Source organism: Phyllobates terribilis, unplaced genomic scaffold (assembly GCF_046119375.1).
Source record: "Phyllobates terribilis strain yellow unplaced genomic scaffold, ASM4611937v1 Scaffold_5__5_contigs__length_657084704, whole genome shotgun sequence".
Classification (NCBI taxonomy): Eukaryota; Metazoa; Chordata; class Amphibia; order Anura; family Dendrobatidae; genus Phyllobates; species Phyllobates terribilis.
This window is the reverse complement of record NW_027362765.1, coordinates 370,806,125-370,819,297: the sequence shown is the minus strand read 5'-3', so window position 1 is coordinate 370,819,297 and position 13,173 is coordinate 370,806,125. Positions and strand designations below refer to the sequence as shown.

At 52.4% G+C, this 13,173-nt stretch overlaps 1 protein-coding gene across 2 annotated transcripts in view; it reads left to right on the top strand.

Moving 5' to 3' along the window:
* The window catches only part of CFAP58 (cilia and flagella associated protein 58), a 74,791-nt gene that overhangs the window by 45,404 nt on the left and 16,214 nt on the right, over positions 1-13,173 (top strand). For both annotated transcript variants that reach the window (XM_073684760.1, XM_073684761.1), the window contains exons 14-15: positions 8,100-8,211; positions 8,392-8,496. In XM_073684760.1, the coding sequence (XP_073540861.1) occupies positions 8,100-8,211; positions 8,392-8,496 (217 nt within the window). The remainder of the gene's footprint in view (positions 1-8,099; positions 8,212-8,391; positions 8,497-13,173) is intronic.

Genomic DNA, 13,173 nt, shown 5'->3' with positions numbered 1-13,173 from the left:
ATACTGCCCCCTATGTACAAGAATATATCTGCTATAATACTGCTCCTATGTACAAGAATATAACTACTATAATACTGCTCCTATGTACAGGAATATAACTACTATAATACTGCCCCTATGTACAAGAATATAACTACTATAATACTGCTCCCTATATACAAGAATATAACTACTATAATACTGCTCCTATGTACAAGAATATAACTACTATAATACTGCTCCCTATATACAAGAATATAACTACTATAATACTGCTCCTATGTACAAGAATATAACTACTATAATACTGCCCCTATGTACAAGAGCATAACTACTATAATACTGCCCCTATCTACAAGAATATAACTACTATAATACTGCCCCCTATGTACAAGAATATAACTACTATAATACTGCTCCTATTTACAAGAATATAACTACTATAATACTGCCCCCTATGTACAAGAATATAACTACTATAATACTGCTCCTATGTACAAGAATATAACTACTATAATACTTCCCCCTATGTACAAGAATATAACTACTATAATACTGCTCCTATGTACAAGAATATAACTACTATAATACTGCCCCTATGTCCAAGAATATAACTACTATAATACTGCCCCTATGTACAAGAATATAGCTACTGTAACGGGTCTGGGAGGCGGAACCTCTGAGCTACTATACAAGGGGGCGGTCCTTGTAAGGGAGCGGGTGGCGACCATTGAAGACGGGCAGGAAGTCACAGCAGGTGACCGGGACAGTCTCTGAGTGAACGGGCTGGAGGTCACGGCAAGTGACCGGGGCTGTCTCTGGATGAACGGGCAGATGGTCACGGCAAGTGACCGGGGCAGTCTCTGGATGAACGGGCAGATGGTCACGGCAAGTGGCCGGGGCAGTCTCTGGATGAACGGGCAGATGGTCACGGCAAGTGACGGGGCAGTCTCTAGGTAAGGGGTTGGTACGACCTGTGACGGCTGAAGATAGACGAGAGCTCCCAGGTGAGCAGGCGAGAGTCTCTGGATGAACGGGTGGTCACAGCATGTGACGGCGGAGCCTCCAGGAAGACCAACAGACAGGCGGCAGATGAGCGCTCCCAGGTGAGCGGGCAGAAGTCTCTGGACAGGCGGGTGGTCACAGCACGTGACGGCAGAGCCTCCAGGTAGGCTAGCAGGCAGGTAGCAGATGTGCGCTCCCAGGTGAGCGGGCAAGCTGGTCCATAAACAGACTGACAGGAGTTGGAAGGCAGACCGTCGGACCTCAGGCAAGCAGGCAAGTAGCAGATAATCAGGCAGGAATCTGGCAGGAATCTGGCAGGTATCTGGCAGGTAACTGGCAACGGGACCTGAGGGCTGAAGCAGAGTAGTGAACAGTGCAACAACATTGCTCGGGCACCTCCATTTTGGAGGAGGTGCCTTATATATGGTGAAGTCCTCCGGCCATTGGCCGGGGACTCCTTAGGACGGCGCGCGCGGCCCCTTTAAGAGGGAGGGAGAGCGCGCGCGCGCGCCCTAAGCACAGTGGCCGGGAAGGAGCGCGCGCTGCCAGCAGAGCGGGAGGAGGACGCCGGGCACGGAGCAAGGAGGTGAGGGGAACAGCGTCCCTGCCTAGCAGAGGGCAGGGACGCCGGCGCTACAGTACCCTCCCCTTTAGGCCCCCCCTTTTTTAGGCCTGACAGAAATTTAGCAAGGATAAGAGGGGCATGGATGTTCTCCCGGGGCTCCCACGTTCTCTCCTCAGGACCAAACCCCTTCCAATCTACTAGAAAAAAGGTCTTTCCTCTTACCCTTTTGGTGGCAAGAATGTTCTCTACCTCAAACTCGTCCTCAGCAGAAACCGGAGCAGGAGGCGTACCTGTAGACTTGGAAAAAGAGTTAAGTACCACAGGTTTGAGGAGAGATACATGGAAGGAGTTAGGGATCCGTAAGTTGGCCGGGAGTTTCAATTTATAGGCCACCGGGTTGATCTGACTGATGACCTCCAGAGGACCGATGAACCGAGGCCCTAACTTGTAAGAAGGTATCTTGAGTCGGACATATTTAGATGAGAGCCAGACTTTATCTCCGGGACGAAATTGTGGAGGATCCAGGCGTTTTTTGTCTGCGTGTCTTTTCATCCGTTCGGACGACTGAAGGAGTGCGGATCGGGTACTCTCCCAAATGTAGGAAAATTTGCTAACGAGAGATTCCGCAGCCGGGTTGTCCACAGAGGTGGAGACAGGAAAAGGAATCCGAGGATGCTGACCGAAGACTACAAAAAACGGGGATTTGGAGGAGGATTCGCTCTCGTGATTGTTATAAGAGAACTCGGCCCATGGTAGGAGATCCACCCAGTCAGAATGATGGGCATTAACGAAGTGCCGGAGGTAACTGGTCAGGATCTGATTGATCCGCTCCACTTGACCATTGGACTGTGGGTGGTAAGCGGAAGAGAAGTCCAGGGTGACATCTAGCAGTTTACAAGTGGCTCTCCAGAAGCGTGAGGTGAACTGTACCCCACGATCCGACACGATGTGGAGGGGCAGGCCATGAAGACGAAAGATGTGATGAATAAAGTCTTTAGCTAGCTCGGGTGCAGACGGGAGGCCTGGCAGGGGAACGAAATGAGCCATCTTGGAGAAGCGGTCAGCGACCACCCAAATGACCGTACAACCGGCAGAGACTGGGAGGTCTGTTATAAAGTCCATTGCTATATGCTGCCAGGGGGCAGCAGGTACTGGGAGCGGAAGGAGGCGACCGGCTGGCAGATGTCTCGGAACCTTGTTGCGGGCGCAGGACACACAGGCAGAAACAAAGTCTATTACGTCCTTGTGCAGGGTAGGCCACCAGTAGTGCCGGGTAATAAGCTGGAGGGTCTTTTTCTGACCGGCGTGGCCAGCTAGTTTAGACGAGTGACCCCAGTGAAGGATCTTCTCCCGATCAGGTACTGATACGAATGTCTTTCCGGGAGGGAGACGATTTAGACTCACGGGAGCCACCTGCATTACTCTGGCGGGATCGATGATGTGTTTCGGATCTTCCTCGAGATCAGATACCAGAAAGGATCGGGACAAGGCGTCCGCCTTGACGTTTTTGTCAGCCGGGCGAAAATGAAGAACAAAATCAAAGCGAGCAAAAAATAAGGACCACCGGGCTTGGCGCGGGTTAAGTCTCTGGGCATGCTGGAGGTAAGCCAAGTTCTTGTGGTCAGTGTAAATTATTACCGGGTGAAGAGCCCCCTCGAGCAGGTAACGCCACTCCTCCAATGCCAGTTTGATGGCCAATAACTCTCGGTCTCCTATGGAATAATTGCGCTCTGAGGAGGAGAAGAGTTTAGAGAAGAAGCCGCAAGTTACCATCCTCCCGGAAGATGATTTTTGAGTAAGTACCGCTCCGGCTCCAGAGGAGGAGGCGTCAACTTCCAGGAAGAACTGCTTGTTGCCGTCCGGGCGATGCAGCACCGGGGCGGAAGAGAAGGCCTGTTTTAAGGAAAGGAAGGCCTCCTCTGCTTCGGGTGGCCACTCTTTGGGATTAGTACCCTTACGGGTGAGCACGGAAATTGGAGCAGTCCGGGAAGAGAAGTGTGGTATGAAGAGGCGGTAGTAGTTGGCGAAGCCCAGGAACCGCTTAATGGCCTTCAACCCCTCCGGTCGAGGCCATTTCTCGATGGCAGACAGTTTCTCTGGATCCATTCGTAGGCCGGTCTGAAAAATAATGTAGCCCAAAAACGGAAGCGAGGTCTGCTCAAAGAGGCACTTCTCGTATTTAGCGAAGAGGTGATTCTGCCTGAGCCTGAGCAGGACCTGACGAACGTCCCTCCGGTGAGTCTGGAGATCCGGAGAGAAGACCAAGATGTCGTCCAAGTACACCACTACGCAGGAGTAGAGAAGGTCCCGGAAGATGTCATTGACCAACTCTTGAAAGACGGCAGGAGCGTTACAGAGGCCAAAGGGCATTACCAGATATTCATAGTGGCCGTCCCGGGTGTTGAATGCCGTCTTCCATTCATCCCCCTGACTGATACGAACCAGGTTGTACGCCCCACGGAGGTCCAGTTTGGTGAAGATCCTAGCCCCTCTCAGACGATCAAATAACTCCGGAATGAGCGGAAGGGGGTACTTATTCTTCACCGTGATCTGGTTAAGGCCTCTATAGTCTATACAGGGACGGAGAGAGCCGTCCTTCTTTTTTACGAAGAAGAAGCCTGCTCCCGCCGGGGAGGTAGATTTCCGGATGAATCCCCTGGCCAGATTCTCTTCAATATATTCGGACAGCGACCGGGTCTCAGCAGCGGATAATGGATAAATACGCCCACGGGGAGGAGTAGTACCGGGTAACAAGTCGATAGGGCAGTCGTATGGTCTATGAGGGGGTAGTGTCTCTGCTTCCTTTTTATTAAAGACATCAGCATAAGACCAATAAGGAATCGGAAGTCCAGGTAGATTAGCTGGGGTAGGAGAAGGACGGACGGGATGGACGGGAACCAGACAGGTCTTATGACAGTCCTGTCCCCAGCGAAGGACTTCTCCGGTCTGCCAGTCAAGCACGGGTGCATGTCTCTGGAGCCAAGGTAGACCTAGCAGGAGGGCGTAAGAGAGTCCAGGCAGAACATGAAAGGAGATACTCTCAGAATGCAGCATTCCCACCTGCAGAGTAATGGATTCGGTGATGAGTTGGATGGGGCGTGGTAAGAGACCCCCATCCACGGCAGCAACAGACAAGGGTACAGCCAGAGGTTTGGTGGGGATGCGGTATTTCTCTACCAGGGACTGTGAAATAAGGTTCCCGGCTGCTCCAGAGTCCAGTTGGGCTAGTTCGAAATAACGGTTCTCCCCGCAGACGATTGAAACTGACAGCAGCAGAGATGGAGAGGATTTATTCTTGTCTAGGTTGACCTCTCTGAGCGAACCTAGACACAGGCGTTTCCCGACCTCTCTGGGCAGGCACGGATCCGGTGCTCCTTACTGCCACAGTAGAAGCAGCTCCCCTCGGCACGGCGTAAGTCCTGACGGGTTTTGACCATCTTGGTCTGGTCGACCTGCATAGGCTCAGGAGAGTGTACCTGGGGAGAGACGGAGGGAGTGACGGGTTTCTGAAAAGTAGGAGCTAGACGTGGAAACCTCCTCTCACGGGCGACCTCTTTGGCACGCTCCTGGAACCGTAGGTCAATCCGGGTGGCAAGAGTTATTAGGTCATCGAGAGTGGTAGGAACGTCCCGACCGGCAAGTTCATCTTTAATACGGCCGGACAGACACTCCCAGAAGACGGATACCAGAGCGTCGTTATCCCAGGCCAGCTCCGAGGCAAGGGTACGGAACCGTATGGCATATTGGCCCACGGTGAGATTTCCCTGACGGAGGCGTAGCAGTGATGATGCGGATGAGGTCTTCCGTCCGGGTTCGTCGAAGACTTTCCGGAAAGCCGTGAGGAAGGCAGGCAAGTCGGACACCAGGGGGTCTCCTCTCTCCCATAGAGGATTTAGCCAGGCCAGGGCCTCCCCGGTGAGATGGGACATGATGAAGGCAATTTTGGCCCGGTCGGAGTTAAACTGGTGGGACAGGAGTTCAAAGTGCAGGGTGCACTGATTAATGAAGCCCCGAGCCTGGGCGGAGTCGCCTCCGAAGCGAGGAGGTGCAGAAAGCCGGGGTCCGGGGTAGGATACCATGGTATTGGTGGGCAGCGGAGCTGCCGGGTTGCGAGTCATGGCACTGGCGGAGGTTGCTGGTGGAGCAGTCAGAGTGTCCAGGCGAGTATTGACATTCTGCAGGTGACCCAGGATGGACTCCTGTTGGGACCCTTGACGGGACAGTTCATGACACAGGTCCGAGAACGAGAGAGCTTGGGTGCCACCGGGTTCCATGGCCCGAGCAAACTGTAACGGGTCTGGGAGGCGGAATCTCTGAGCTACTATACAAGGGGGCGGTCCTTGTAAGGGAGCGGGTGGTGACCAGGGAAGACGGGCAGGAAGTCACAGCAGGTGACCGGGACAGTCTCTGAGTGAATGGGCTGGAGGTCACGGCAAGTGACCGGGGCTGTCTCTGGATGAACGGGCTGATGGTCACGGCAAGTGACCGGAGCAGTCTCTGAATGAACGGGCAGATGGTCACGGCAAGTGACCGGGGCAGTCTCTGGATGAACGGGCAGATGGTCACGGCAAGTGGCCGGGGCAGTCTCTGGATGAACGGGCAGATGGTCACGGCAAGTGACCGGGGCAGTCTCTAGGTAAGGGGTTGGTACGACCTGTGGCGGCTGATGATAGACGTGGGCTCCCAGGTGAGCAGGCGAGAGTCTCTGGATGAACGGGTGGTCACAGCATGTGACGGCGGAGCCTCCAGGAAGACCAACAGACAGGCGGCAGATGAGCGCTCCCAGGTGAGCGGGCAGAAGTCTCTGGACAGGCGGGTGGTCACAGCACGTGACGGCAGAGCCTCCAGGTAGGCTAGCAGACAGGCAGCAGATGAGCGCTCCCAGGTGAGTGGGCAGGAGTCACTGGACAGGCAGGTGGTCACAGCACGTGACGGCGGAGCCTCCAGGTAGGCTAGCAGACAGGTAGCAGATGTGTGCTTCCAGGTGAGCGGGCAAGCTGGTCCATAGACAGACTGACAGGAGTTGGAAGGCAGACCGTCGGACCTCAGGCAAGCAGGCAGGTGGCTGATGTGCGCTCCCAGGTGAGCGGGCAGGCTGGTCCTTAGACAGACTGACAGGAGTAGTAAGGCAGACCGTCGGACCTCAGACTAGCAGGAAGGTAGCAGATAATCAGGCAGGAATCTGGCAGGAATCTGGCAGGTATCTGGCAGGTAACTGGCAACGGGACCTGAGGGCTGAAGCAGAGTAGTGAACAGTGCAACAACATTGCTCGGGCACCTCCATTTTGGAGGAGGTGCCTTATATATGGTGAAGTCCTCCGGCCATTGGCCGGGGACTCCTTAGGACGGCGCGCGCGGCCCCTTTAAGAGGGAGGGAGAGCGCGCGCGCGCGCCCTAAGCACAGTGGCCGGGAAGGAGCGCGCCCTGCCAGCAGAGCGGGAGGAGGACGCCGGGCACGGAGCAAGGAGGTGAGGGGAACAGCGTCCCTGCCTAGCAGAGGGCAGGGACGCCGGCGCTACAACTACTATAATACTGCTCCTATGTACAAGAATATAACTACTATAATACTGTCCCTATGTACAAGAATATAACTACTATAATACTGTCCCTATGTACAAGAATACAACTACTATAATACTGCCCCTATGTACAAGAATATAACTACTATAATACTGCCCCTATGTACAAGAATATAACTACTATAATACTGCCCTCTATGTACAAGAATATAGCTACTATAATACTGCTCCCTATATACAAGAATATAACTACTATAATACTGCTCCTATGTACAAGAATATAACTACTATAATACTGCTCCTATGTACAAGAATATAACTACTATAATACTGCCCCCTGTGTATAAGAATATAATTCTGCGATCCTGGTAGTTATAATGGGAGAATCTTTCCTAATTCTCAGTGATATATGTAATGTGAGATTCAGTGCTGTTCTATGACCTTGATCAGAGGTGGCGGTATTATTTTATGCCCATCTTCCTGTTATTACGCCGCCTCCCAGCTTTTTACAGTTACATGTTGTGATTTCCATTCTGGGGGAAGTTTGAGAAGTGTCAGAGGTAACTTGTCCTAAATAATTCATCGGGATAACGCAGCGTTTGCAGAGTCAACCTTTCCACAGCCGGATAATTGGCTTCTCCCCCTCGCGTCACATTATAATTGTGCGGCCGGCGCGGTGTAGCGCGGTGTAGCGTGGTGTAGCGCGGGGCGGTCTTACTGGCGGCTTTTTAAAGCAATGAATGCTGAATTATTTGCGCGCAGAGGAGATCTGCATACCGCCCCCTGATCTTCCACAGACAGCGAGAAGTGTAAGGCGCCATAATGAGCATGGTTGTTTGTTCTTAAAGGGCACCCGCCATTATTATTTATGTTACATCATGTATCACTGCACCCGGCACATTCCTATTGGCTGGAGAAGTGGGAGGAGAAATGATTTTAAATTGTATTTGTGCAGTATTAATTTGAATATCTGACTCCTCCCCTCTCCACCTTCCGTTGCTTTCTGGCCTGTCATTGGCGGTTGTATCCAGGCGGGAGGTGTATCACATGCAGAAGGAGCTGCTGAGGGAGCGGACGCGCTGCCGAGCGCTGGAGGAGGAGCTGGAGAACCCCATGAATGTGCACAGGTGGAGGAGACTGGAGGTACGGGGGACGCTACTGCACCGTTACTGTAAATCACCCAAAAGATGACAAAAGGGCTGGAATGTCCCTTTAATAGAACAAAGGGAATGATGCGCTGTTATGGGGGGGGATCTGTGAGTGACACTGTTATGGGGGAATATTGTGATCCTTTCCCCGTTTTCCCCTCTCCTGTGTCTCCAGGCCAGTGACCCCAGTTCCTATGAGTTGATCCAGAAGATCCAGACTTTACAGAAACGTCTCATCACGAAGACGGAGGAGTTGGTGGAGAAGGAGCTGTTGCTGCAGGTGAGCCTCCGCCATGCTTTACCTCGCCATTGAGGTGAGCCTCCGCCATGCTTTACCTCGCCATTGAGGTGAGCCTCCGCCATGCTTTACCTCGCCATTGAGGTGAGCCTCCGCCATGCTTTACCTCGCCATTGAGGTGAGCCTCCGCCATGCTTTACCTCGCCATTGAGGTGAGCCTCCACCATGCTTTACCTCGCCATTGAGGTGAGCCTCCGCCATGCTTTACCTCGCCATTGTCCTCCGTCTGGATGATTAGAGGACTGCGCCCGTCTGCTGCAGTAGATGTCGCCGCTGTCTCCGGTGCCGCCTGACTGCGAGACCCTCACATCTCCCGCTCCGCCTCCGCTGTAACACTGCCGTCTGTAGGATGGGGGCGACGCCGCAGCACAAAGGAGCTGGGAGATAATGGAGTCGCCGGAGTCTGTGGGACCGTGTACTATTCATTACAGCTAATGATCGGGACTCTGTGTGCAGGGAAGGGGGGCACCGCTAGATTCAAGGGTTAAAGCTGAAGTTAAAAGCAAAGGGTTAAAATAGAAGAGTGGAAGGTGCAGCGCGGATCTCTGTCAGGTAATTGAAGCTCTCCCCATTACTGATTCCCCTGGAAGTTTTCAGGTTTTTCTCCTGTAGGATGTCATTTTTGGTGCGGCCTGTAGATGGCGCAGGAGTTCAGCAGATGAGAGCAGAGCAGCGGCGGCTCCAGAGAGCAGCGGCAGAGTGCAGATGGGACACCGCTGCTCTCCATCACTTCTTATACCAACCCCTCCATGTCCCGGCACTCCGCAAGACGCCATTGTAACCTGCCGGTGCGCGGGGAAGGCGGCAGGGTGATTTTACTACAGAAAGGAGCAGCGTCTCACAGCAGCACAGAGTATTTCAGGAATGAAGAATTCTGCTGCTGTGCGAGGTCATAGGCTGAGACTTACATAATGGGAAGAGCGGCGTCTCACAGCAGCACAGAGTATTTCAGGAAGGTCAGACTGAGAGTTACATACCGGAAGGTGCAGCGTCTCACGGGAGCACAGAGTATTTCAGGAAGGTCAGACTGAGACTTACATAATGGGAAGAGCGGCGTCTCACAGCAGCACAGAGTATTTCAGGAAGGTCAGACTGAGAGTTACATACCGGAAGGTGCAGCGTCTCACGGGAGCACAGAGTATTTCAGGAAGGTCAGACTGAGAGTTACATACCGGAAGAAGCAGCGTCTCACAGCAGCACAGAGTATTTCAGGAATGAAGAAGAATGCTGCTGTGGGAGGTCATAGGCTGAGACTTACATAATGGGAAGAGCGGCGTCTCACGGCAGCACAGAGTATTTCAGGAAGGTCATAGACTGAGAGTCACATACCGGAAGGAGCAGCGTCTCACAGCAGCACAGAGTATTTCAGGAATGAAGAAGAATGCTGCTGTGGGAGGTCATAGGCTGAGACTTACATAATGGGAAGAGCGGCGTCTCACGGCAGCGCAGAGTATTTCAGGAATGAAGAATTCTGCTGCTGTGGGAGGTCATAGGCTGAGACTTACATAATGGGAAGAGCGGCGTCTCACAGCAGCACAGAGTATTTCAGGAAGGTCAGACTGAGAGTTACATGCCGGAAGGAGCAGCGTCTCACAGCAGCACAGAGTATTTCAAGAGTAGTTTGCTGATCTTTTGGGAGAAGTGGCCTGTCCTCTTGTGCGATGATGATAGCGGGGGCAGGGCTGCACGCGGCAGGGACAGTATCATGGTGTGTATGGAGACCAGAAGAGGAGCTGCAGACTGCCAGGAGCAGGAAGCACTCAGCAGCACAGAGTATTTCAGAGGTCAGTAGTGCTGCTCGGGAGGCAGCAGTAGAGGACTGTAGAGGTCGGGACGAGAGCTGATATATAACATTACAGGATAGATACAATGCAGCTGATCACAGGGAGATAATATACTGATGTGACGGTAATAATGCCGCCATCTATCTCATCACCGAGGAGGTAATATACTGATGGCCTCCATAATCCGGAGCGCACCCAATGTGAGTCAGACATCACGGCTGTGGTGGTCGGGCCGTCCGCCTCACCTGCCTGCGTCCAGATGTGCCATTGTAACTCCTACAATAACTCGGAGCAGCCGGTCTGCAGGAGACAGAAAGAAAGGCTTTTAATGAAAGTCCCACAGCGCCGTATTGAGCGGTTATCAGCGGAGCGAGCGGCGGAGCAGCAGAGCGGGCGCAGAGACTTATCTGTGAATTGTGCGCGGCGCCATGATGGCCGGCCAGGGAGCCATTGCCCCTTTATTCCTTCTGCCTGTTTGTGTGACTGGCGCGGTGACAGAACGAGACGCCGCTCCGGGGGCCGCTCTGTAAACACAGACCATTGTAGTTTACTCTCCGTATACTTCCTTCAGCTCGGCCAGTTTCCTATTAAACAACTTGGCACCGATCCGATGCCCTTTACAAAGAACGACTCCCCTGTGCCTGCTCCGCGTCCTCCTCCTCCGGAGCCGCTCTCCCCTTTCTGCCCCTTAGGAGGAGGATTTTTCGCGCCGTCCTTCGTCTCACAGCGGGATCGCTGGCAGAGTGACGTGCAGTGTCAGTGTGCGTGCCCGGCCGTGCCAGGCTTGCTGCTGGACGCCGCTGCTCTCCGCTCTGCCCAGATCGTCCCTCGTCTTCTCCTGCACATCCTGATAATCAATGTCTTATTTCCTTGTGTGCAGGAGGCTGCAGATCTGCGGAGCCTTCTTAGCTTCCTGGCGTCGGCATTTTTAACCCAATCCCTCCCTGAGAGCGACAGTTCAGTATAATCTGTCCTCTGCGCACAAGGGGAATAATATAGATGATGAACCATTAGGGGTCTGGCCTCCAGGACCCTCCAAATTAATAAACGCACCATGCATCTGTGTACAGGTAAGCTGCAATACCAGTCACATCCTGTGAACAAAAGAGGCGCTGTTCTTCTTCTATTTTCATTCATCATCTTGATGAATCACATCCCTGGTGACATCGACACTGGGTTCGGAGCAAATTACCGGCAATGCCAAACTCAAGTGCCCAATAATGAGGCTGACTAATCATGTATAGAGGGATCGAGAGCCACCGAGGGGGCGGAAAACCAGTTGCAGGGACATCAGGAGGCCATTGGCGTCATCCTCCTGACCGTCACGTGTAATGTATAGGGGACTACTACAGCTCTGCAAACATAAAAGAGCGCGGCCCCGTCACAGGTACACAGCACCGCCGCAGATCTCTGGCCATTACCTACTTTCCTCTTGTTATGGAGATGACGTCGCCGGACCAAGGCTCAGTCTGCGGCACAGTTTTCCTTGGCAGCGCAGGGATTTCTGCAGCAGTTATAGTGTAGCGCCCCCCGCCGGAAGTAGACAAAAAAACGGAAATGCTGGAACTTTGCTGGACTGCAATCAAAAGCCATTTGATATTCCGCATTAGACGTAAGTTTTGATAGAAAACACCGGGAAAGTTTCCTGCCGTTTATCTCATCGTCGCGGTACTCACCAATATACTTATTTCCAAATACGGCCACAATTACCGCACAGGCAGGATGAAAAACTACGTACGCCGGCAAGCTCAGAGGTCGATGCTAGGACCGTTCCCTTCCTAAACCAGCCCCCTTCCTTGCAGTGTCAGCAGGAGCGGCCTAGAGCGCCTGACGTGGCAGTGTAGACGAATGGATATAGTGGACAATAATAAGGATGTCAGTCCTGTAGTGATCCGATGCACTGAGGAATCCAGCCGTGACATCACATGCAAATTAGCCTGGAAATGCATTGGGGGCATCTCATACTCAGTGGATTGACACCCCCCCCCAATGTACTACCAAGCTAATTTGCATGTGGCTTCAAAGCTTGATTTCTCAGCACTGGCACATTTCATTATTACAAGACTGATAATAACATTCCCTTTAAAGCAGAGATGTCAAACTCAAACACACAGAGGGCCAAAATAAAATAACTTGGACAAAGTCACCGGCCAACCAGTATACAGAATAATGGGCTCCACATAGTCCTCCATACAGAATAATGGCCCCACATAGTCCTCCATACAGAATAATGGCCCCACATAGTCCTCCATACAGAATAATGGCCCCACATAGTCCTCCATACAGTATAATGGCCCCACATAGTCCTCCATACAGTATAATGGGCCCCACATAGTCCTCCATACAGTATAATGGGCCCCACATAGTCCTCCATACAGAATAATGGCCCCACATAGTCCATCATACAGTATAATGGGCCCCACATAGTCTTCCATACAGTATAATGGGCCCCACATAGTGCTCCATACAGTATAATGGACATCACATAGTCCTCCATACAGTATAATGGCCCCACATAGTCCTCCATACAGTATAATGGGCCTCACATAGTCCTACATACAGTATAATGGGCCCCACATAGTCCTCCATACAGTATAATGGGCCCCACATAGTGCTCCATACAGTATAATGGACATCACATAGTCCTCATACAGTATAATGGGCCCCACATAGTCCTCATACAGTATATTGGGCCCCACATAGTGATCCATACAGTATAATGGCCTCACATAGTGCTCCATACAGAATAATGGCCCCACATTGTCCTCCATACAGTATAATGGGCTTTACATAGTCCTCATACAGTATAATGGGCCTCACATAGTCCTCATACAGTATAATGGGCCCCACATAGTGCTCCATACAGTATAATGGG